Consider the following 25,299-nt stretch of genomic DNA (forward strand, 5'->3'; position numbering starts at 1 on the left):
ATCAAAGTCGTTTTTTGCAGGTCAGTGTTGCAATCAAGCCTTGAGAAAGATATGAAGTGACACAGAGCTTGTTCAAGTATTTCTGTTTGATATTCTTGAGGCTAACGTACACGTCAGAAAACTTGGGCTGAGCAGAAGTTAGGCTTGCTCATTGAATCTCACTGAGTTTGCTTTAGAACTGACCATGCTGCTGCAGTTTTTGTACCATGTTCTCTATTTGTGTGGATATTGGGTAGGTCTTTAGATGTAGACGCACTGATGGACCCAAATTGTTAGACTCTCTGAAAGGAGTTAACACTAAGCCCGCAATTGCCTGATGAGGTCTGCACATTCCACCCCTTGGAAGATGCTGGACAAGGGGTTTTAAAGTTCTGTTAGTCTGAGGCTGCTTCATCTATCTGGGTACGTTTCCAGTACAATCCGTGGCATGAAATATAGTACCGTTATCATCTGGAAATTTCCATTATCAAGGATGCCTTCATTCTACCATTAAGTAAGATAATGAAGAGTTGATTGTATTCAGATCTTATTTGCAGAGTATTTTAAGGATATCTAAGGTAATTGAATGTAACAAGTCTTTGATACTGAATTGTTGTCTGGACTCCCAAGGAGATGCGGTTGGATAGATGAGATTTATGGGTCAGCTGAAGATTTATCACAAGAAGACAACATTTATGGTACAGCTGAGAAGTAGTTGGGAGTGGTCAGTTTGCATTGTTGTTTTTTTTGATGGAAAAGGAAGGATTGTGGCACAAATTGATAAATGTCCAGAGACGGAAAGATGAGAAATGAGAGTGTCCAGTCTTTACGCGTTTTTTGAAATTTCTTTTTAAAACTTGCTGTCAAATGAGGAAAGTGTCATAGAAACATAGAAATATTTCCTGTATTGGAAGAGACCCTTGTTGGAAGGATCACTGAGTCCAACTCCTGGCTCCTGGCTCCGCACAGCATCGCCAAAAATTCAAACCCAGTGCCTGAGAGTGTGGTCCAAAGGCACCTTGAACTCCAGCAGCCTGGGGACCACTGCCCTGAGGAACCTGCTCCATGCCCACTGCCCTCTTGTGAAGAACCTTTTCCTCACACTCAGCCTGACCCTCCTCTGATGCAGTTCTGTGCTGTTCCCTTGGGTCCTGTTGATGCAGTAGAGCTCCCTCCACTTGTGAGGAAGCTGTAGACTGTAATGGGGTTTGATGTCCTTCTTATATTGCGGCACCCACAACAGAATACAACCTGGCAGTCTCTTCCCTTGTCTAGCTAGTAGTGCTGGGCCTGATGCACTCCAGGGTACACTTGGCTCTTTTGGCTGCCAAGGCACACTGCTGGCTCATGTTCAACTTGACATCAACCAGACCCCTCAGATCCCTTTCCATGGGGCTGCTATCCAGCCTCTCATTCCCCAGTCTGTATATAGAGCCAGGGTTGCCACATCCCAGGTGCAGAATCTGGCCCTTGCTCTCGTTCAGCTTTATGTGGTTGATGATTTCCCAGCCCTCCGATATCTCAGGATCTCTCTGCAAGGCAGAGCTCTCTACATTTAGAGGAATCAACAGCTCTTCCCAATTTAATATCATCTGCAAACTTAATATACCTTCAAGTCCTGTTTCCATGTCATTTATAAAATCACTGAAGAGAACTGACTCCAAAATGAAACCCTGCAGAACCTCATCAGTGACTGGCCACCAGCCTGATGTAACCCCATTTACCCTAATTCTTTGAGACCAACGTTATCAGCCAGCTGTTCAACCACTGTATTTGTATAGCTGTATGCTGCACATTTTGTCCAGAAGGAGGCTGTGGGAGTATTGAAAGCTTTGCTGAAATCCAAGAAGTTTACATCGGCTGTCTTCCTTTGGTCAACTTGGTAGCCTTGTCACAAAGGGAAATTGTTTGTAAAACAGGACTTTTCTCCTTGTGAACCCATGTTGGCTATGACTAATGACTGCATTGTCTTTCAAGTGTTTTTCAAGAACTCCCAGAATAATTTCCTCTATAATTTGAACAGACACTGAAGTAAGACTGACAGGCCTGTAGTAACCAAAGTTTTTTTCATTGCCCTTCGTGAAAATTGGAATGTTTGCCAGCTTTGAGTGTAGTGGAGCTTCACCAGATTACTAAGACTGTTGAAAAATAATTGAGGGAGGTCTCATGATGACATCAGCCAGCTCTTTGAGTACCCCAGAGTGTATCTGAGCTTTAGAAAGCACTCCTTTATTTTCTGCATTACAAATGCTATTTGGTCGTAAATAAAACATTTTATATCAGTATCACAGCACTTCATTTGCAGATAGATCCTTAATCTATAGAATATTTAAAGATGAGTGATGGTGAATAATTTGGATAACTACTGTGTAGGATGTTGGTTTTTTTAATTGAAATATCTTATGCTGTAAAATAATTGTTTCAAAGACCTGGGTGCAAGATTTGAAACTAAGGTTTGCATATTTGTCCTAAGCTGAACTCCTCCAGGATTTAAATATTCAGATTAACAGGTAAATGTTTTGCTGTAAACTGCTTAAAGTATAAATCTGCGCTGAGCATCAGAGCCACCTGTCTCAAACAAGCAAACAATGCACCTTCATCTCCCCATTAACCCAAATTAAAATCCATCAGGCAGGCAAAGGGTTTACTGGATAAAGCATAGAATGCTCTGCTTTTGATGAATTAATAATAGGAAGAGTAAGGTTGTCAAAACAGGCTTTTGTTTCACAAATTACATTCGAAGCATGTAATGAACAATTCTATTGATTACTGTTTTCACTGGGGCCCAGAATGTGAATAGTCATCTAATATCTAATAGCATCATTAGGGCAAATGAGTTTTACTACATTAAATACTATGGAATTTAACCTCTTTCTCTGTTCAGTGTTCAGTTTTTGTTGTTTGCCTTGCACATTACATTGTTGCAGTCTTAATTCGTTAATCCACATTTGGTAAAGATTTTAAACTGAAGCTATGCTCTGTGTATCTGCAACACGATTCCATATGTAGTCTGGGAATGAGGCAGATTTGAGCTGTTTTGAAGTCTGATAAAGGGACCCAGCTTGATAGAAGGTTAGTAAATACACAGCGTGTCGCTGAACTACTGAGGTGTATTATTTAATATAAACCATACCAAGGATTTTCCATTCTTTTCTCAACACCTGAAGTAACAAGCGTTGTGCTCTGCTATCACATTCCTATCATTTGGATCACGAGAAGATGTGCTTTGCAGGATGTCGTGCTCTTGTGTGGTGCTTACTGGGGGTCCAGAAATGACAGTGAAGCTGAAGCTGGTGAGAAGTATCTCCTTACTGAGGTTATTGTACATCATAATGTACCATCTTTCCTCAGTGTAGGTGAAATGAGTAACTCACCAAATTATAGAAGTCACATCTCACCCACAGAAAAGGAGTAGCTTAGCAAACTAGATTGCATCTTGCTAGATTATTGATGAGAAGACTCTCTTATCACCTTAATTCCTTACACTCCTGTAGAACATGATAGTGAGCACTTAATGTTAATATTTGTTTATCAGGTGTCAAAGTAATTCATACTTTATGAACGACTTAAGAAATGTGCTTGAAATCTTCTTTGACCTGTGGGTGTCTAAATCAAAATATGTATTTATTAGTTTGCAGCAGGTTGCTTTATTCAATTTTTAAACAGTAGGAAGGATTTTGCTGTGAGTTCTTATCTCTAACCACACCACTGGCTTAAATATCTTCTGTTGGACCAGACTGATATTTATTTACTAATTTTGTGGAAATGTTAATTTAAGAATGATTTTTATTTATTTATTCTTAGGCAAATAAAAAGAACATTTACTAATGAACTACCGGATCATCGGTTTAGGCTGAATTGATAGAACCCAAAATCAGAACAATGCAGTAGGTTGGGGTACGTTGGATTTTATTAGTGTAGGTGATGAAAACAAGCTGTAAGATTGATTGAGTGGAATAAAAAAGCTTCTGCCCCTTTCCACTTCTGAATGTTCTCGTTCCCTCCCTTTGGTGGAGGTGTTTTTTGTGCAGCTGTGTTGCAGCTCATGGAACTCTCTCACGGAGGTGACCGCAGCTAACCAGCTCAAATACGAACAAATTATCTGAATCGAGATGAGATGGAGAGAACACATTGTCTGAGTATTTATTTGTGGGTGCTTGTGTCATGTGAAAAGTCCAATAAAGTGTATGAGACAATTAGGGATTTCATAGATCACAATCAAGGCTGGAGACAGTATGGAACTAAACAGGATTAAAAACTCTATTTAAAGATGCAGACGCAGACTGAGAAAACAAAAAGCAAAAGGTGTTGGTTATGTTTTTTGTTGGTTCTTTTTTTAGGCTGTAAACCTGCAGTTCCTACCCTTACTGGCATAAATCTACCATATACCTATATAAAAATCTACCCCAACACTGTAATTTGGAAAGATAAGCTCAGTGATCAATTCCTACTTCTATTCACATGTGGCCATCTTTCTGCTTGATGAAGAGTCACAAGAGCACAGTGTTAATCTTTTCAGTCTTCCTTGTCTTGTTCCTCATTCCTATTTTCTGCTTCTTCGTTGTGTGTACCTGAATATGGTAACTGAGATGTACTGTACCACATGTGTTGCAAGTCACTGTCTTTTTCTTTAGCTTTTACCAGATTCGTGCATCTATGAAAATCCCTCCAAGAATTCCACACAAATTAGAAGCTAGTTTGTTACATGCAACTGGTAAGTGCAAGGCCTTGTAGTAAATGTAGACATTATCTTGCCATCTTGCCTTGTTAATTAAGGAAATATCATTTTTCCCTTATATTATTATAAGTAACATAAAAGCATTTCCATTTTGTTATTAACATAATTTAAATATAAAGTATTTCATTATATCCTGCTGAAAAATTAGTTTGTTCATAGTAATGAGACTGAAAAGTTAATTGCAGAATTTGCCTCAATAGTTTTCCTCTGTTAATTCTCTTTGCTGGTAGCAAAACATACTAATATCTTCTGGTTTGTTCCATCGATGTGCTTGGTCTTCTTTGTGTTTTGGACCAAGATTGCCAAGGACAGTTCTCATTTAAGTATATATCCTTCAAGTCATGGAGAACATTGAATACAGACTGTTATTGGGAGTGTTAACTCTCTCACTCCCCATTCCCGGCGGCCCCCTTTTTCTTTTTTCCCAAAAAGACTCAAAAAGGATCCAAACTTACTGCTGGAAAAAGTTCTTAGTGCTCTCCCAGTTCTGTCAATCCCACACCTCACTGTGCTGTAGAAATGTGAAAACGAAAATGAGTGAAGTTTTCAAGTGACAGGTGAAATTCTCAGAATTGTGAAGAAGGACCTACAATGGTCTGAGAAAAATTGAGATGAATTTTCCAAAACCTAATTTTTTTAGGCTATTTTAAACTTAATGTTGAATAATACAGTTTAGACACTGAATTTTACTCAAGCTTCTTGAGTATTTCTTGGATTTTCTAGATTTATGTGAAGAAATAATTTCTACAAACCAAAACTATTCCATTTCCAACAATGTGTGGTGTGGCTTAGGAAATGTGGCTGTGCTAAACTGATCCTTTTGCTCCAGTAAAAAAAAATGATTTTTTTTTAATCATTTAACTTGATATGCTTAATGTTGCTTCAAGAGTGTTTCTTTCATTTTGTGGTATATTTTAGAACAGTCTCCAGTTAATTTTTGGAAAGCTGCAATCTTGTTAATAAATTTGGTGACATGTGTTAGCGCTTTTGTCTCTCATTACTAGGCATAAATGTAAAGGCTGCAATTTGATGTGAGTTAAGATCAGCAGTGCTGTCAAAACACATCAGCCCTTGATTCTGCCTGCCTGCTACTCTTTACCTTTATATTGCTCTGTGTGCAGTACTAACACAAATGTCTTGTTTGACTTGGGAGGCCAAGTGGTGAACTCATTCAGATAAGCAGCTATTTCACAAAAAATAATACCCTCTAACCCCCCAAACTGGGGGTCCCCTCTCAGTTTGGCATATCAGATTGTTGTCTGTAATTGTTGTGCCACTGCAGTTTATATCCTTCTCCTCCACTTTAGTCAATGAAAGGATGAGTAGAGCTGCTCTTTTTTTGGCTAGTTAAATGCATATCATGCTACAGCTTTGCTTTTTGGTTGTTTTTTTTTTTCTTTTTGTGGTAAAAATGCCGTTGACATACTCATTTGTCCTTCTTGTGGATTTGACTGTGTTTTATTTTGCTGAGGACCTCTGCTTTCTATTTGTTTTGGTTGCTTGCTGAATTTAGCAGAACTGTAGATTTTGCTCACAGCTCTGCAACGGAAGGTTGGTGAGTAGCTGATACCAGTGAGTGAGACTGTCATGATTTTAGAAAATAGATGCTATTAAGCTGTCTGCAGAACAGCATAAGAAGTTTGACCCACTGACCGTAGGTGTCTGTTGTTTGTTGGCCATAGAGGAGGCTGTACAGGAGCCCACAGCTCTCCTTGAGAAGGACACGTTGTGTCAACCAGATGTTTTTGTTGTTCTGTTTTCCTAATACTTATCTCTCTTCTAAATCTCATTCTCCTCAACAAAGTCATGGTTTTCCCGCTTTATTCCAAATCACCTCACCTAGTTACTTCTAGCTCTCTGTAGCCTCCTTGCAAGTCAACAGCCATTTCCTTACCATAGCTGTGTGTTTTCCGCTCTCCTGCAGGCTGTCTGATCTAGATCTTCCTTCTGTTTCCACAGGTTAACTATACATGTTCGGTTTTCCCCTTCTTCCTATTGCTTAGAATAGAATCCTCAGAGTTGGAAGGGACCTTTAAAGGTCATCTAGTCCAACTCCCCTGCAATGAACAAGGACACCGCAGCTAGATCAGGTTGCCCATAGCCTGATCCAGCGTGGCTTTGAAAGTCTCCAGGCACATGGCATCCACCACATCTTTAGGCTACCTGTTCCAGAGCCTCACCACCCTCACTGCAATGGACTTTTTCCTTATATCTAACCTCAGTCTAAATTAGCTTCTTCCTCTGCTCTTCTTCTTATCCCTTACCCAGCCCTTCCCTCCTTTTCATGAGATCATGAGATTTATAAATCCATGGTTCTTCCATTTTTATTTCCTGTGTCCTTTAGTAGTTCACTTGAAATACTCAGGACCTAGTGAGTTAGTGGTGACATGGCAAGACGTTTGCTTTAGCTCCAACCTTGCAAAGGTCTCCTAGCGTTCTTGTAACTTGAAAGGTGATGTAGTCACAATTGAAGAAGTTGAAGAAAAACATTGGTAATTGTACTTTGTTGTATCAGTTTTAAGGCTCTTCTGAATTTCTTCTTCTGTAAGAAACTCAACAGTAGTTTTCAGGAGAAAAAGAAACACTTTAGGAATGAAGTAGAAATGTTCACTGTGCAAAAAATTAATTCATGTAGTGGACTCATAGAACTGTAAAATGGCCTGGGTTGAAAAGGACCACAATGATCATGTAGTTTCAAGCCCCCTGCTGTGTGCAGGGTCGCCAGCCACTAAACCAGGCTGCCCAGAGCCACATCCAGCCTGGCCTTGAATGCCTCCAGGGATGGGGCATCCACAGCCTCCTTGGGCAACATGTTCCAGTGCGTCACCACCCTCTGTGTGAAAAACTTTCTCCTCATATCTAGCCTGAATCTTCCCTGTCTTAGTTTATAACCGTTTCCCCTTGTCCTATCACTATCCACCTATTCATTCCCCACTGTTTTTTCTTTGTGGCAGAGGAGGCTTTTTGTGAGGATAGAATCCTAGTAATAGCCTAGTCCAGACTGTACAGTGTTGACTTAGTGATTTAAAAAAAAAATAATAGTTCTACCTTGTTGATTTCATATTGTGAGACCTTGACCCCAAGTAGATGTGGCTCTGCCTGTTCCTGGCACTAGTTCTTCCTTTCTTCTCCTCTCTCACTTCCGAGGATGCAGTTTCATGTTATGCTCAGGTCAGCGGAACCAAGGGCTATAACTCAAGGCGCTGGTGGTGCAGAGGAAGCAGGACCTTGGCCGTGTGTCTCCATTACTGCTTTTATATCAGACTGCAGTAGCAGAATCCCTTTTGCTGATGGTGTACAGCTCTGTCAGATTATGTGTAACATGAAACCATCCCCTCGCTGCCCTTCACCTCTAGCATATGACATGGATTGATACAAGGTGAACGTGGCCTTGCGTAGGGGAATTACCTTTTAATGATTTATCCTTTTTATTTTGTCCAGAAGACCTAAATTGATGATGCATATGAAAGCACTTCAGCAAAGAAAAATGTATTTTTACAGGTTTCCAGTTTCTGATGGAAGGTTAAGCTAAAATGTTACAAAGGTGACAGAGTGCAAATATTTGCCATACACAGACTTGTGCAGTGATTTTCTATCAATGGTCTGTGGGCTCCAGAGCTGTAAAGCAGGAAGTATTTATTCAGTTTTCTTTGTCTTTTGTGTATTCCTAAATTATTAAAAAAAAAAAAAAATTGATTTTTTTTTTTTAATCAAAGTTTCACACTCCCATTTATACGACCTCTAAGGCTTTGTGTTGTGGAAGAGTTTAATGTGATTGAGGCTGTTTGTTGAGGATTGATAAGAAACTGTTGTCCTTTCTGTTGCCTCAGTTCTTCCAAGTTCCACTTTCTTCTATGCATTGTTTCACAGGATTGTGGCTGTTATCGTATTTCCTGTGTGATAATCCCTTGCTGCTAATTATTGCTGAATACTTCCTTGGGAACTTTTAAGAACGATTCCCTTTCGCTTTTCTTCCAAAATTCTTTTGACCTTTATTGGAAAAGGATTCCCCAACCATTTATCACATTTTTCTGAACTCTTTTTGATGAGCAGCTTCTGAGCTGAAAGCAGAAGCGTCATACTGATCAAGAAATGTCAGATTCGGGTGATAGATTTTGAACTGGTCTGGCCAGAGTAGTATGCAAAAGTCTGGAAGGAAAGGAGGAACCACCTCTGTTCTTGATTAATGCAGTGGAGTGGTGGTACGTGTCATTTAACATCTTTGCCTCATTTGTAGTTAATTCTGAGATCTCAGTATGGTTAAACATTGCCAAGCAAAAGGAATGATTAATGAAATAACGTTAGAATTTTTGATGCCTCAAATGTCTTACTATAGATTCTTCGATTTAGAAATTGTATTAAAAGTGAATTACATTCAAATATATTTGATAAAGTATTTTTTAGAAACAAAGAACATTCCTTCAAACTCCATTAGCTGCTGACTAAAATGGAAACTGCTGCTTTTGTTGGTGTAATGTTTATAAATGTGGTCATGGAAATGATAGGAATGTTGGGATACTTTATTAACTGCTCTGGAGTTTCCAGATGCTAGAACTATTACATTAATACTTGTTTCTCTTTCCAGGTGCAGATCTTGCCTTTCCTGCTTCAATCCATGACAATATAGTTTACAGTAAAACATTTCAGATTCTCTACAAAAATGAGGAAGTTTCTGTGAACGATGTGATGATTTTCAAAATAAAAATGCTGTTAGATGAGAGGAAGGTAATCTGCCATTCATCTTAACTGTATTCAGATGCTTAACTCCTTGTTATGTGCAGTTTGAATTAATATAAATAAGGGACCTGAAAAATTTCATGCTTTCACAATTTCTTTTTAGATTGAGGAGTCTCTTAATGAAATGAATTTTCTGCTAACGTTAGACCTACACTTCACGGATACAGACTATTCGTAAGTTTAAATTTGGAAGATTTTATTACAGCAACAGCATATGTTAACTTTTTAAACTAATTAAAACTGTGTTATACGTAGATGTACTGTGTTCCTATTAGGCATATATGAGATTACAAGATAAATCCAACGCTGAGGCCTGTTAAGGTTTCATAACCAGCTTGATTCATTTTGATACTGTTTTTCCCTTGGGAAGGTGCTATTGCACTGAAATATACACCAGTGCTAAATTGTTATCTGTACTGATTGTTAATAACTTGCTTGCACGTTACCCTTTAAATACAGACACTGTAATTGTGTGTGGTTTTTTTTTACTCTTAGACCAGATGACCTGAGCACACTACAGCCAATTAGTAGCCGAACTTTAAAGTTGCACTTTAACTTACACCGGGGCCTTCATCATTACGTCAATGTTATGTTTGATTACTTTCACCTTTCTGTCATATCGGTTATAGTCCATGCTTCTCTGGTTGCTCTGCATCAGCCCTTGATAAGGTAATCTCTTGTTCATAAAATGTAAATGAAGTATCGGGTGCCCAAATGGAAATGCTGTCACCACAGTATACTTAGGAAGGAGTTAAGTCTCAATGCAGTGGGGTTTTCTTTATGATTCCGGTATCCAAGGTCCAGAGTGTGGAGAAACGTCTTTTAAGTTATCTGGAACAAATTTTGAATTTGTTTTTGTTGGAAATAAGCGTATGTAACGTAGTAGAGAGATAATACAAGTGGAGAACAGAGAAGGTAGGTATAAATATCTGTATGGATGGATGTATATTTATAGGTGTAAACATTTATTCATGTTCTTCATCTGCAAGATCATCTGCTGACTCTAGTTAGTGACTGAAGTGGATGCTGTTAATAGAATATCCTGAGTTTTAAGGTACCCACAACGATCATTGAGTGTAATAGAAATAGAGCATCTCTTGCTGACTGTATTCTCTGTTTTCAATTACTACTGTAATGGCAGTGATGTCTGCAAGTGATGCATTTACCTTTTCTAAAGTAAATAAAACCTAGGGTTTTCATTTTTTCTTTAAATAAGCTTTTACCTAGCTTCCACTGAAGCCTTTTTCTTTCATTAGCTCGTATCATCCATTGCAATCTTTTTGCTTCTCTATCTCAAAAATAAGCATGAGTAAAGGGCTATACTGCCAGCCACACAGACGAAGCTTTATCTTTAGCGTACCTGTCATTGCCTTCTTTCAAGGTATTGAAGACTTGAAATGCTTTAGGATTTTTCATATTCAAAATCAGATGGAGATATGAATACTAAAGCCTTTAGCATAAGGAATTTTCACTGCTTGCACCTGGCTTCACCTCCTGGCAAATACATGTATTCACGTATGTTACAATGTCATTCTAGGACTGTGCTAGTTCGGAGAATTCAAGTAATTTCTTTTATTTCTTTTTTCTTCCCTCCAAGTTGAATGGCTTTGGTGATGAGTTTGAGGCAAGACTGTCTGACTGAATGAACTGAACTCTCATGTCTCTGAAGGGACACTTCAGAGTGTCTGCATTGTTTAAGGGAGGAGCAGTTAGTGAGGAGTGGGAATATCTGAGCCTACTACTAGTCTGAGGATCTCACATAATAAGATGTCACACTTAAAGTAGCAGCATTTATATGAAATGTCAGTTGTTAAAATACAACACAAGTGAAATTCAAGTGTTTCACCTGTGTTCATCCCTTAGCTATAGGGTCAAACTTCAGTTTATTGAGAGAAAATGAAAAAACAGGCTTTGTTACTGATTTTCAGTCAGAAATGCATTTGTCCCTTCTGACTTTTTAAAAGGTTGCAGAAAATTTGTATATTCTTGTATGAGTGTTTCTTCAGTTTCTAGCTTCCTAAGCATGTGGTAGGAGATGCTAAAACAAAACAACTTCATTGCTGCTTCAGTTATCTTAAAAGTAGGATGCTACTGGTGTTGATGAAATTATTTTAAGGATCCAAGTTGGGCTTTTCATCAATTTTGGGCAGGGAGGAGAAAGAACCTTCAAATGTACAGTGTTTTTTTTTAACTGGGCTATGCTATATTGTAATATTTAGCAAATACTTTGTAGTTGCCATCTCCTTGTCTGGCTGGTATCTCTGGCTTTCTGAAAAGCCTGAGCATGTAGAAGAACATGAACAGAAAATGATCAGAGGATTGGAGTACCTCCCTTACAAGTTAGGCTGAGGGCGTTGGGCTTGTTCAGCCTGGAGAAGAGAAGGCTGTGAGGAGACCTCATTGCAGCTTTCCGGTATTTAAAAGTGGATTATAAACAGGAGGGGAATCAATTTTTTGCTAGGGTAGACAGTGACAGGACAAGGGGGAATGGTTTTAAGCTCAAGGAGGGAAGGTTTAGATTGTATGTTGGGGAAGTTCCTTACAGAGGGAGTGGTGAGGTGCTGGAACAGGCTGCTTAGAGGGGTTATAGATGTTCCATCCCAGGAGGTGTTCAAGAGCAGGTTGGATGGGGCCCTGGGCAGCCTGGTCTAGCACCTGATCTGGAGGTTGGTGGCCCTGCCTGTTGCAGGATATTGGTACTTTATTATCCTTAGGGTCCCTTCCAACCCAAGCCATCTTATGATAGCAGATTTCTTTCTTTCCTCCTTCCTTTTACTCTTGTAGATGAAAGTTTGCTAGGCAGTCACTTTCTGGGCGTTTTCCTTTTCAGACTAGCATCTACGACCTCCTTCTCTAATGAACACTTGGTGTTAATATTTTACACAAGAGAGAGGAGGTGATTCTACTTGGTTACAGCTTTGGTCACTGTGCAGGCTAGTTTTTTTAATCAACTTGTCACTGATTATTCCTGCCCACTGTCTAAAAGCTCCTACTTTTTGCATTCATTCCTCTTTCACTGCTTTTTCCCCTGCTCTGTCCTCACAAAGTTGCTGTTATAGGATGCTTTGTTCTCCCAGCAGTCCTTGATAGGCTTTCCTCTTCAGTAGCAGAGGTCAGGCTTTTGTTACAAAGAAGCAATGGCGGTTTGTGTGACAGCTTTCCAACTGTTTGCTACTGCTTCACTTGTAGGAAGAAGAGTCCCCCCCCATCAAAGATGCCAGAAAATGAATGCTTCTCACCTGTCACAGATCAAAATGGATCTGTATAGCTTAAACTTTCAGGAACGTGTTTGAATTAGTTGCATTGGAAAGTATAAGAAAGATCTTACATAGTCAACAGCAGAACAGTTCAGGGCAATAATTTCTTAAATTGCTCCAGTGAGCCGGAGACACTGTTGGAAGAGAACTGCTCCCCTGATGTAGCACTTGTAGACTAACTGAGGCTTCTGGGCAGTCCCTGCATGAGGAGTTCTAAGAGGGCAGCCCACCATGCTAAAGAAATCCAAGATATTACTGAGAAACAGCTTAAAAAGCAAAACAAAACAAAAACAAAAAAAACTGTGCTAAATTTGTGACACGTAACTTGTTGGACTTACCAGCTCATTTGTGCTTCTTGCAGTTTTCCTCGCCCAGTGAAGAATACATGGTTAAACAGGAATGCACCAGCACAGAATAGGGACTCTGTGATTCCTTCTCTGGAAAGTGTGGTCTTTGGCAATAACTACACAAAGCAGTTATCAGCTGATGTAAGAATATCTCAACTGAACGTTTTATTTGTATTTTGTAGGGTGATGTGAATTTTATCTCAATAAGACTTATCTTCTGCAGAAATATTACTTGATAAAGAATGAACTTTGTTAAGACTTATTTTGTTGTGTCACATAATATGGGAAAATAGAAAAATTTTGCAGAAGGCTGTTACATATTTCAAGATTATGCAGATGGAAAGCTTACAATATTTAGTGTTTAGCCTTCATTTTTAAGATACTGCAAACCACTGAGAATTGCAAAAAGCTGAATGAGGTTCATGAAAAGAGGCAATTTGCACGTCTTCGTATTCTGTTAACGCTTCATTCCTTGTATCAAATGAGTACACCTAAATCTTTTTCCTCTTTTTTTTCTTTTTTTAGGGTTGCAGTTTTGTTGTTTCAGAGTCTTTCCTCAGCCATGCCTATAATTTCCACTATACACTTTGTGCCAGTTTGCTGCTTGCTTTCAAAGGCTTACATAGCTATTTCCTTATGATAACAAAGGAGCTCCCGTCTTCTCACCGAATTGAACTGGGTATGTTGAATTTAATAAAACATACAGCTTTTGCTTTTTCCTGAAATTATCTCCTCTTCTTGACTGAATTGGCATTATTCTCATAAGTCTTATATATCTAAAATCCTTCTGCTCAAACTCAGCTGGAATTTAATAATTAAAGAGAACAGAGACAAATGCATTACAAGTTTATGCATAGAAAAATACCACAAACTGAAGCTTTTTCTTTATAGAAGCGAAAACACTACATAGAGTAGTTCTGTGTTGGTTATCTTAATCTTGATATGGAGGGGAACGCCCTATTAAATGAATGACTCAACTCTTAGTCTAACTTGTAAGAACAAAATGAACTTTTTGCCAAGTAGAATCTGTTGGCATTATTGTTACTGTAAGAATAGGCTTAGACTGCGTGTCAATATTTAAATGATTCAGGGAGGACCTTAAATTCCCCTAAAACACTCACAAAATAGATGTGATAGAAAGAAGCTGGCAACTGAATTGCATTGTCAGGAGGTATCTTTTGCTCCTCACTGTAGTCACAACAAAGATTCACACAAGCTTCAGCAGCACTTGGCTCAGACCTTTACTCATTTCTGTGGGTAACTTGGCTTAGGGAAATGCAACCTTGAAAAGAAATATTCTAAATAAATACATTAAGAGAAAAACAGTATTTACATTTATAATACGCATTGAACTGATTCTGCTGATTGTTTGTTTCCTGTGCTGTTTGTTTTGTTGTGTTGTTTTGGTTTTTTTTTAAAGTTTCTGCCATAATTATTTTCTTATTTCTTAATTTTTTTCTTCATTTATTCCAGTTATTTTATATATACATTGATTGGGAATATTGATGTAACAAAAATAACTAATACTATGGATACTAATTGTGCTGTTATTACTCGCCCTTTGCTCATGCAAAATAACCAGTGCTTATCATTAATGCTAATTTCTCTAAACTCATCAACAGTTACAAATAAAAATAAAATAACAAAAGAAAGGAAAAGAAAGCCACATTTCTATTATATCTTCTACAAAATAATTGAAGCTCTCTGGACTTGAAGTACAAAATCATCACTTCTTTCAATTTTTGAAGTAAACGAACTGCCTTTTGGTGATTTTATATATGAGATGGAAGACAGTCTCTTGCCCTGTTTAAATCTCAAATTGTCTATTTTTTGTTTTAAATTAAATTATAACCTCCTTAATTCTGTTTTGTCTGCTTGCTTTGCTGTTGCTCTGCCATACCATTTAAGGAAAACAGTGATTTTGCAGAAGCATGCACGATCATCTTGAACTCAGTTACTGTAATTGAGCTTTTACATATTATTGGTTTCAGGAAATAAAAGAGTGTAATGTCTATCATGAGTGATATCTAATCTATAAACTACACCAAAATTATATGCTTTCATGTATTTCTCTAACTGCACTAATTGCTAGGCTAGCCATAAGCTTTTCTGCTAACTTTAAGGCAAATAATAAATCACAGATGAAAGAAGGAGTGTAGTAACTAGTCATGTGTGTGCAATCCCTATAACTAGCCAAGGCCAGCATGCAGGTCCTTTATGAACGCCTTCTCAGAAGAAAGTTTCCACGAACCCAGAGAGACGCCTACCTAGGTATGTTTTCAAAGCAGGTGATTTAATCCCTCAGATTTTTATTAATAACATCAAATACTATATTCTTCTCTAAACAGGAACGCTGTTTCACTATTCAGCCATAATAAGAGTACGTTAAACTCCAGAGAAGTCTGTAGAATTGAGCTATTAATTTCTAGATTGAGTATAGAAAGTAAAATCTTTCATTTATTTGGTTTTGTGTAATTCTGTTTTTAATTTTAAAAAGTAATTGAAGAGTTCAGACAGTTGTCATAAACTTAAATAAAACAGCAAAAAATGATAGTTTTATTTAAATCATTATGGACTCAGGGTTTTGTTGGTTTTGTTTGTTTGATTTTGGTTTTTAAATAATTAGAAGCTAACAGCGCTTCTTCCTGAGATACGTTCAAATTGCTTCTGGCTTCTTGAGATTTGATTCTTCTAAACCCTACACAAGACATTCTCAAAGGTTAGAGTGCATTTGTCCACATCTCAATGGACAACCCACCTTTGGAGAGTGTCAGTGCTGGTTTGATGTTATGCAAACCATGCTGTTTAAGTGCAAGGCACTTTGCAATGGGGAAAGAAAAAAGTAGCAGTTGAGTCTCGCGGACATTGGCGTTAATCACGTACAACTGCATTTTGGTTTTGTTTACAAAAAGGAACAAAACAAAACACTTTCAGCTGAGCCAGCAAAATTTCATCAGGTATATACTAGATAAACAACACTGCTATCAAATGTTAACAGTTAATTTCATTTTGTCAGTGCTTTTTTTGTTTCCTTTGGTACCAGTAGCTCAGATGTAGAAAGAAATCAAATCACTGTACGAAATTTTTATTTAATTGATTAGATTTGATTGACTAGAATTGGAATGATTAGTAAAACATTAGTTTTAAATGTTTCAAACCTGTCCTCAATCTCAGTGTGACAAACAGGGTGAATATTCAGTGTTGTGTTTCATAGTGAATCAGATCTCTTTTTCCATTAGTGACAAAATTTATGTGGCCACAAACACCCCAAAATAAATATCCAAATGGTATATAAACTGTTTTCAGATATTTTCAGAATAATTATCAAGTGGCCTCTAGTTAATAGGTATAAGTAGTTTCTTTCCAAACTATTTCTAAACTTGCTTCTGAGAACTTCCTGCATTTCTGTAAGATGCATATTTTCTCAGACCTTGGAGTTTCTTGAATTAATTTGTCATTGTGTTTAAACCTAAGTATGTATAACGTGTAGCAATGATGTGAAAGTCAATAAATACTTAAAATCTAGAAGGTGTCAGCTGAAGATGAGTCAACACAATATTGCTGTTGGTAAATTTATTTCACTATCCATATCCTAGGTTCATTAATGTGAGTTTGCAAGAGTGTTTTGTTGGTGTAGATTCTAAAATAAAATAGTGATTTTTCCTTAATACTGTTTTTATAGAAATTAAATATTTGTTACAAGTAATACAAGGTTTATAAATCGTTCCCTTGTTACTGGTACCTCACGTGTAGAAAGAAATCTAATCATTGTACAAATTTATTATTTAATTGATTGGATTTCGTTGACTAGAATTGGAACTATTAATAAGAAAGGATATCATACATAAAGGACTACATCTGTATTCCTTATTTATAAGTCATTTGAGGTTCTGAGCGAGTTTAAGCTACCATACTATGCAAGACTATGTTTCTCTTAACATTGAGCTATTTAGAGAGAAAATAATTAAATTATTTGACAAAGCTGTAAATCCTCAGACAACCAAAGCATCTGTTTTTATCCATGTGGCTCACAAATCAAGTAAATAATATGCCCATAGAAAAAATGGTGCTAAAGTAAAGAATGCCTGGAAAATCTGAGGTGGAAAATCAGTTGTGTTACCTCAGTTATGAATGATGACATTGCTGCTGAATAGCTGAGCAGTGCTAAGAGGGTGATATGCAAACTATGTAATCTAACTTGCATAGTTTGCAAGAGCAGCTTGGAATGAAAAACTGGTATCCTTGCCAAGGTCTCATGAGAAATGTTCACAATACATAGTTGCAAACCATTTTTTATTAATCATGTTCTGTCCTCAATATCAGTAATTAGTATGAAATCATTTTAGTAAGAGTTTATAATATACTAATTTGAAGCTCATTGTAGAAATTAAAATGGTATGAAGTTTTATTTGATAGCCTCTTTTCTTTTTAATGGTTTTGACTGTGAGATAATTGTCTTTGCTCTGCAACTTGGAAGGTGTTTCTCATAAATATATACTCTCATCTTTCCAGAAAACATCGATGTAGAAGTTCGTCTTTCAGAACTGTGTGAAGAAGTAAAGGTAATACTTTTCATTTATTAAACAAGTGAAGTAACTGTTAAGTAAGAGTATGATAATTCCATGTGCTACTTAGGAATAAAATACTTTCCTGTATAATACTGCATGTATGGTTTTTTTGCCAGCGTTTCTTTCAGCTGTTCTTCTTTCACAGAGAAATTCTCAGCTGATACACAAACTTCCCTACTGATCTGGTGGTCATGTAGCTTTCGTAGATTATGAAACTGAGGATTATAGAAAGATGGGCTGCTTGCATTGAAATCACATTTTGAATTTTCTGCATTCATTAGTTGAATCTTTTATTTTTGAACTTGTCAAATAACAAAACTTCTAAGTTTGAGTAGTAGAAACTTGTACAAAAGCAGATTCTCCAGCTCCTCCCCACTTCTGCAAGGTGTTGTCCTGATGCTGTCTCCTCTTTTCCATATATTCTCAAGGAAATACTGTCCACTTAGATGATTCTTAGATTAGATTGGCCTCCTCAACTCTTTCATGCGCACCAGTCAGAATTATCCTCAGCTGAACAGCTGATCTCCTCATCACAGATGAGTTTAAAGCGGAAGGTTGAGAACAGTTTTTAAGATTTTCCATGCTTTGTTGCTTAGTGGGCCAACTATGCAGCTTTTGTAGCAGAGTTACTTTTCATTTCTATACTACTAGTACAATTGCAAGGAATGTAATACTGCTGTTGAAAAAGGGTCACTTGTACTGGAGACAAAGCCAATACATTTAGCTCTCCCTGAGTAGCTGGTAATCTCACTTCATAAACTAGAAAGTTATGAGGTTTTTTGCTGAGCTTTTTCTGGTGGTTTCTTTTTGTTTGTTTGTTTGTTTTACACTTACTCAGCTTCTGTGAATTCTTCCAGTAGTTAAGATTATCTTTTCATTAGTTTTTCCCTTAGCTTGCTAAACTATGTTTATAGTTTTTCCTTTTTCTCCTTTCCGTTCTTTTATGCAGTTCTCTTCAAAAGTTCTTCCTCTTCTTTCTAATCTTGCCTACTAAGTTGTTGTTTCAGTATTCATAATCCTCTTTTCTGCTTCCTCTTTAATAGTGCTGAAGTTTGGGTCTTTACTGTCTGTACTTTTTAACGCTTTGCCTCAATGCCTTATGTGTCTCCAACGAGTTTCTGAAAAACGTTTTCCTAAAATGGTAGGGGACAGAAGCCTTAAAATTTACACTTGACTGGTATGGAGCTGTATGCTGGGATTACAGTACATTTTTAAGAAAGAAAAGCTTGCTTTGAGCTGAATTTGTGTAGCCTGGTTCTTGGAAGCCTATATCAGAACATTGATTCCTGAGCATGCTTAAAGTGTCTATAGGTATATGATGACGTACAAACATTATCACAAGTAGTTAATATTCTAAAATGAAAATGTCTTCATTTAATTCTTCAAGGTTGCATCAAGTTTGCACTAATATATCAAATATCAATTTCCTGCTTTCTAATTCAGACTCCTATTCCTTTCAAGCACACTCTACTTTTGTATGTTAGAAAATGTTAGAAACAGTAGTTGCAACTCGTTTTTATTAATGGAATAATTGCTTCAGCTTAACATCGGAAGTCCTAATCCTAAAAAACATCTGGATAACATTTAAAGCAACCTAAAACAGCGTGTTTGTGTTGTAACATGACTTATGTCATTTCTAACACTTAGACAAAACAGTTCTTATTTGGAAGTTGTATTTCAATTAAAATTCTTACTAAGATGAAATACCCTTTTATAAATTTTGTCTGTCAATCGTGATCTAGTAATAACATAAATCTTTTTTCCAATCTTCAGAAAATGGAAAATCCTGATGAACTGGCAGAACTTATAAATATGAATCTTGCTCAGCTTTGCTCACTTCTGATGGCTCTCTGGGGGCAATTTCTGGAGGTCATTACCTTACAAGAGGAGGTCACAGCATTACTAGCACAAGAACATCACACATTAAGGGTAAGTATGTGAGAGCTGGTCAGCATTTAAACAGCTCTTCTTCCAAGCTCAGGATCAGTGCGCTTCTCTGAGCAAGAAATCAGGAAAGAGTGGCAGGAGACCTGTGTAGATGAGCAAGGTGCTCATGCACAAGCTCAAAGGGAAGAAGAAGGCCCGTGAAATGTGGAAAAAGGATCTGACCACTTGGGAAGAATATAGAAATGTTGTCAGGGCCTGCAGGGATGCAAGGAGGAAGGCTAAAGCCCACCTGGAATTGAATCTAGCAAAGGTGATAAAGGATAACAAAAGAGGCATTTTTTTAAGTATGTTAACAGTAAAAGGAAGACTAGGGAGAATTTGGCTCCCCTACTAAGTGAGGGGGGTGTTATGGTAGCGGGGGATGATGAGAAGGCGGAGATACTGAATGCCTTCTTTGCTTCTGTCTTCAGCGAAAGAGCTCTCCCTCAGGAATCCCAGACCCTGGAGGTTAGTGAGAGGGTCTGGGGAATGGAAGACTTCTCTTTAGTCAGGGAAGAAGTGGACCGAGAGCACCTAGGCACCATCAATGTTGCCTAAATCCATGGGACCCGTTGGGATGCATCAACAGATGCTGAGGGAGCTGGTGGAGGTGACTGCTGAACCGCTTTCTGTCATCTTTGAGAGGTCTTGGAGAATGGGGGATGTGCCTGAAGACTGGAGGATAGCCAATGTCACTGTGGTCTTCAAAAAGGGCAAGAAGGAAGATCCAGGCAATTATAGGCCAGTCAGCCTCACCTCTGTCCCTGGAAAGGTGATGGAACAGCTTGTGCTGGATGTCATCTCCAGACAACAGGAAGAAAAGGAGGTTATCAGGAGTAGTCAGCATGAGTTCACCAGGGGGAGGTTGTGCTTGACCAGCCTGGTGGCCTTCTATGATGTTGTCTATGGCTGGGTGGATGGGGGGTGAGCAGTGGATGTAGTCTGCCTTGATTTCAGCAAGGTGTTTGATACTGTCTCCCACAACATCCTTATAACAAAGCTGAGGAAGTGTGGGATAGATGAGTGGACAGTGAGGTGGGTTGAGAACTGGCTGACTGCCAGAGTACAGAGGGTTGTCATTGGCAGTGCAGAGTCCGGTTGGAGACCTGTAACCAGCAGTATTCCTCTAGTTGGTGCTGGGTCCAGTCTTGTTCAACATCTTCATCAATGACCTTGATGGGGGGATAGTGGCCACCCTCAGCAAGTTTGCTGATGATACGAAGTTGGGAGGATTGGCTGACACGCCTGAAGGCTGTGCTGCCATTCAGCAAGACCTGGACAGGCTGGAGAGCTGGGCAGTAAGAAACCAGATGAAGTTTAACAAAAGCAAGTGTAGAGTCTTGCACCTAGGGAGGAATAATTGCATGCACCAATACAGGCTGGGGGATGAGCTGCTGGAGGGGAGCTCTGTGGAAAGGGACCTGGGTGTCCTGGTGGACGACAGGTTGGCCATGAGCCAGCAGTGTGCCCTTGTGGCCAAGAGGGCCAATGGCATCCTGGGATGCATTAAAAAGAGCGTGGCCAGCAGGTCGAGGGAGGTGATCCTCCCCCTCTACTCTGCCCTGGTAAGGCCTCATCTGGAGTACTGCGTCCAGTTCTGGGCTCCCAAGTACAAAAAAGACAGGGATCTCTTGGAAAGAGTCCAGCGGAGGGCCACGAAGATGGTGAAGGGCCTGGAGTATCTCTCCTATGAGGAAAGGCTGAGTGAACTGGGTCTGTTCAGCCTTGAGAAAAGGAGACTGAGAGGGGACCTGATCCAGGTCTATAAATATCTAAGGTGTGAGGGGCAGAATGCAGAGGCCGGACTCTTTTCAGTGGTGAGTGGAGACAGGACAAGGGGAAACGGCTGGAAACTGCAGCATAGGAAGTTCCATGTGCAAGAACTTCTTTACAGTGAGGTGACGGAGCACTGGAACAGGCTGCCCAGGGAGGTGGTGGAGTCTCCTTCTCTGGAGATGTTCAAGACCTGCCTGGATGCCTACCTGTGCGACCTGCTGTAGGGAACCTGCTTTGGCAGGGGGTTGGACTCGATGATCTCTGGAGGTCCCTTCCAACCCCTACAGTTCTGTGATTCTGTATTAACTCTGATGTTATAAAGGGCTTGTTCGTACTCTTAGTGGGGCTCCTTGTAATGAAATGCATATAAAAATGCAAATACAAATTCTAATTTTTCTAGTTTTATTTGTGAAGATTAGTTGGAATCATAAAGGGCACTGCTGTTCCATTTGTTAGTTTATGTATTGTCTTGTTAGCATATATTCTTGAAACATAATACATAAAGTACATTGTTTCTGTTTCCAAACCACTTCGTTGAACTTCTGAATGTGAAACACAGTTCAGAAGGCAAATTGCAGTCTGTGGGAGATGTATTTTTGTAGAATTAAGTATTTTTCTGTCGGAGCTATGCCTTGTACTCACCCTTTTTCCTTCCCTACTGCAGTTAGACTGCTTGTTTACATCATAAAATTAGATATATTTTTCTTCTGAATTGAGAATTTACAGCATGTATAGCCTTTGAAAGAGTTATGAATTGGGATTAAAAAAAAAAGTCAAATTGGAAATGATCCAGCATGTATGTGTGCATATGTATAAAAATAGATACATCATAGTAACTGTACACACAGTGCATCTGTTGATGTGTGTATGTGTATTTACACTTGCTGCAGGCTGTCTGTAGCACACAGTGAAATATTTTCTCATATGAACTAAACCTTTCCCCTTATCTTCTAATAAATAAATCTTTCTGTCCCCTCTTTTGTGGTCATAGATTTGAAAAAACATAACAGTTAAAATTTTTCAGAGAGTAAGATTCATTAAAACAAATAAGCAAAACTACCCACCACCCATACTCCCCAAACACACAACTTGGTCTTCGGCCAGCTTTACATCTTTACCACCTGACATCATAATCCATGCATTTTTCACATCCATCTAAGAGGTCATTTCAAAGCTCATCTGGGGGTTCTCTTTGTAAAGTAATTTTCAGAGAGCTTGTTAGTAGATCCAGTTAATGAGAGTACACGCGAACAATATTGTCACAATCCAAAATAAAGTCCATTTTAAGGTTTTAGTTTGCAGAGGTTTGATTTATCTAACCAACAATTCTGTTGTTCACATCAAAAAACCTTCGCAAACCTTTCAGTTTATGGTTATGAAGAATACAGTGACTTGTTTAAAGAGGGAAATGTGATAATGCAGATAATCTATTCTGTACATTAAGTGGACTTTTTGAGAAAGGGTGCAAGACTTGTTTGTTGGAATGGAAATGTTAGCCATAGGATCAATTTACTGGACATCTCTGAATCTTACTAGCTTTTCTGTACTTTTAATATAAATTCTAGAATCTTTCAACAGCAGTGGAAGCTATGAAATGAGAAAACTGTTTCACTTAACCTGCACCAGCATTCAATTGCTGCTAAATTAGTATTTGTACATTTATACGATGAATAAAGCCAAAAGAAGGATTGAGATTTTTACTTTAACTTACCCAGTGTTTTGTATGCTAGTAGTGATATGTGCTTACCTTCTTAAACATGGTTTTTAAAATCTCTGATATGTCATTCTCTCTAGTTCTCAATATACCTTATGAATTCAAATTTACTGCATTTATTTTAGGGAACATCGTAGAACTATATCATACAATTATAATGTGGCTTAGGTTGGAAGAGACCTTAATGTTGACCTAAGTCCATCCCCTTGCCATGAGCAGGGCTGTCCCTCATCAGCTCAGCTGCCCAGGGCCCCATCCAACCTGGCCTTGAGCACCTCCAGGGATGGGGCACCACAGCTCTGTGGGCATGGGCCAGGGCCTCACTACCCTCTGAGTAAAAAATTTCTTATTAACATCTAACCTAAATCTCCTCTGTTATAGTTTGAAGACATTCTCCCTTTTCCTGTCACTGACGATGAGGCCATGTTGGTCCCCCTCCTACTTGTAAACTCCCTTCAAGTACTGGAAGGCCAGAATGAAGTCTCCCCAGACTCTTTTCTTCCCCAGCCTAAATAACCCCAAGTTCCTCAACCTTGCTTCGTAGGAGAGGTGCACCAGCCCTCTGATCATCTTTGTGGCTTTCTCTGGGCCTGTTCCACCAGCTCCACATCCTTCATGTGCTGAGCACCCCAGGCTTGGTTGCATACTCCAACTGGGGCCTCACAAGGACAGAGTAGAGGGGAACAATCAATCCCCTCCCTCTTCCTTCTCGCCACCCTTCTTTCGGTGCAGCACAGGATGCAGTTGGCTTTCCGGGCTGCAAGTTAACACTGCTGGTTCATGTCCAGCCTTTCACCAGAGTAATTAATAAGGGTGTATGGACTGAAATACTGTTTGTATTTAGAGTATTTTGGGGATATTTTCCCGTTTTCACAAAATCTGGAGTTCCCTACCTCCCTTCTTTAAAGACAAAGGCACAACAGAATGCTTCACTTCCACTTTTTCTAGTATCTATCACTATTTTTCAATGTTACATACAATTTTTTCTTCTTTAATATGAAAAAAATCTGGTTTTTTTTCTTTCTTTAATAAAAGCTGTTGGAATATTTTTTTCCGGGGTTATGAATCTGCATTTGCAGAAGATTCATGAGTAGTCATCTATACAGCTTGCTGCTGAGCAATATCAAGTATAAATCTTCTGAGTTTTCTGTCTTGAGCTCAGAGCTCACTCGTTATAACAAACAAAAAATATTTTTAATAAATAATAATACAAATATGTAAAAATGTAATAAAGCTAGTTTTATTTTTGAAGGAAGTCACTAATCGCTATTGCTTACTGAGTTCTGCAGTTACTGGATACCTCGGTATCTATCCAAACATCAAAGACTTAAAAAGCAGGACACAGGTAATCTTAAACTTGCTTTTTTATTTAGGGCCTGATAGCAAAGAGCAAGCAGGTTGTCTCTAAGCTTGCTTTCTGGCACAAGCTGAATAATACAGCACTGAGAAGGAAATTTTACCTGAGCCAACTTACAGAGAACCAGCAATGCGATGGTATTTAGTTTAACAAGGACTAATTTGCAGATATCTCAATGGTTTCCTGTTCTCCAAGTTGAGAAGAGCTTTTGTGAATACTTTGCAAATATGTGCAATTAAAATATACGTAAGTAGAGCAAGTGCCACTGGACTTCCCACATGGCAATAGAGCAGGAGTCAGCAATCCACAACTTCAGTAAAGCTTTACATTAAAAAGAGATGGTAAATTTGAGCCTTGGTATTCTTAAGAGCATGGATTATTTTTTATTTTGGATACTGTTTTGCAGGACTTACTATAATATTTTGCAGTTTGCATTGACAGTCTTGAGAATTCTTATATAAACTTGGGGGAAACCTGCAGTGATCATGTTTCAATTAGCAGCGTTGTCTGCAGGTCAACTGATGCAGACTTGCTGATTAGTGAATTTTGGTGGGATTTGACTAATTCTCTTCATGAAAGAATATCTGCAGTTTCTGAAATAAGATTTCTGTACTACACAAAATTCTGTCCTTCCACATAATATCAGTATTTTGGAAATGGATGCTTTCTTCTGGTCTCTACCAGGTGCCTAAAGCTCTTTTAAATATACCTTCTCTTCTTTCAGTATTTATAGACTGTACCCTTCACAGGCAAGTTCTCCCTGGGGAGGTTTTATATTAATCTAAGAGAAATGAACACTTTCAGGGACTCATTCATCTGGCTGGTTATGGCCCCCTGGAACGCCTGTCATTTGCATTTGGTCAAATCACCCTCTTTGCATAGGTGCTTACAAAATGGGCA

The 25,299-nt window shown here is 38.5% G+C and overlaps 1 protein-coding gene across 5 annotated transcripts in view; it reads left to right on the plus strand.

The window, feature by feature from the left end:
• Positions 1-25,299, plus strand: part of FAM135A (family with sequence similarity 135 member A) — an 81,669-nt gene that overhangs the window by 30,021 nt on the left and 26,349 nt on the right. For 2 of the 5 annotated variants that reach the window (XM_042825502.1, XM_042825585.1), the window contains exons 4-12: positions 4,614-4,693; positions 9,303-9,442; positions 9,558-9,628; positions 9,950-10,123; positions 13,073-13,199; positions 13,584-13,737; positions 15,252-15,329; positions 17,571-17,620; positions 19,400-19,555. In XM_042825502.1, coding sequence (XP_042681436.1) covers positions 4,614-4,693; positions 9,303-9,442; positions 9,558-9,628; positions 9,950-10,123; positions 13,073-13,199; positions 13,584-13,737; positions 15,252-15,329; positions 17,571-17,620; positions 19,400-19,555 — 1,030 coding nt within the window. The remainder of the gene's footprint in view (positions 1-4,613; positions 4,694-9,302; positions 9,443-9,557; positions 9,629-9,949; positions 10,124-13,072; positions 13,200-13,583; positions 13,738-15,251; positions 15,330-17,570; positions 17,621-19,399; positions 19,556-25,299) is intronic. The other 3 variants (XM_042825673.1, XM_042825748.1, XM_042825830.1) reach the window with 3 other exon arrangements.

Source organism: Centrocercus urophasianus, unplaced genomic scaffold, assembly GCF_019232065.1.
Source record: "Centrocercus urophasianus isolate 14NV4802_14NV808 unplaced genomic scaffold, USGS_Curo_1.0 seq_10, whole genome shotgun sequence".
In the NCBI taxonomy this organism is placed as follows: Eukaryota; Metazoa; Chordata; class Aves; order Galliformes; family Phasianidae; genus Centrocercus; species Centrocercus urophasianus.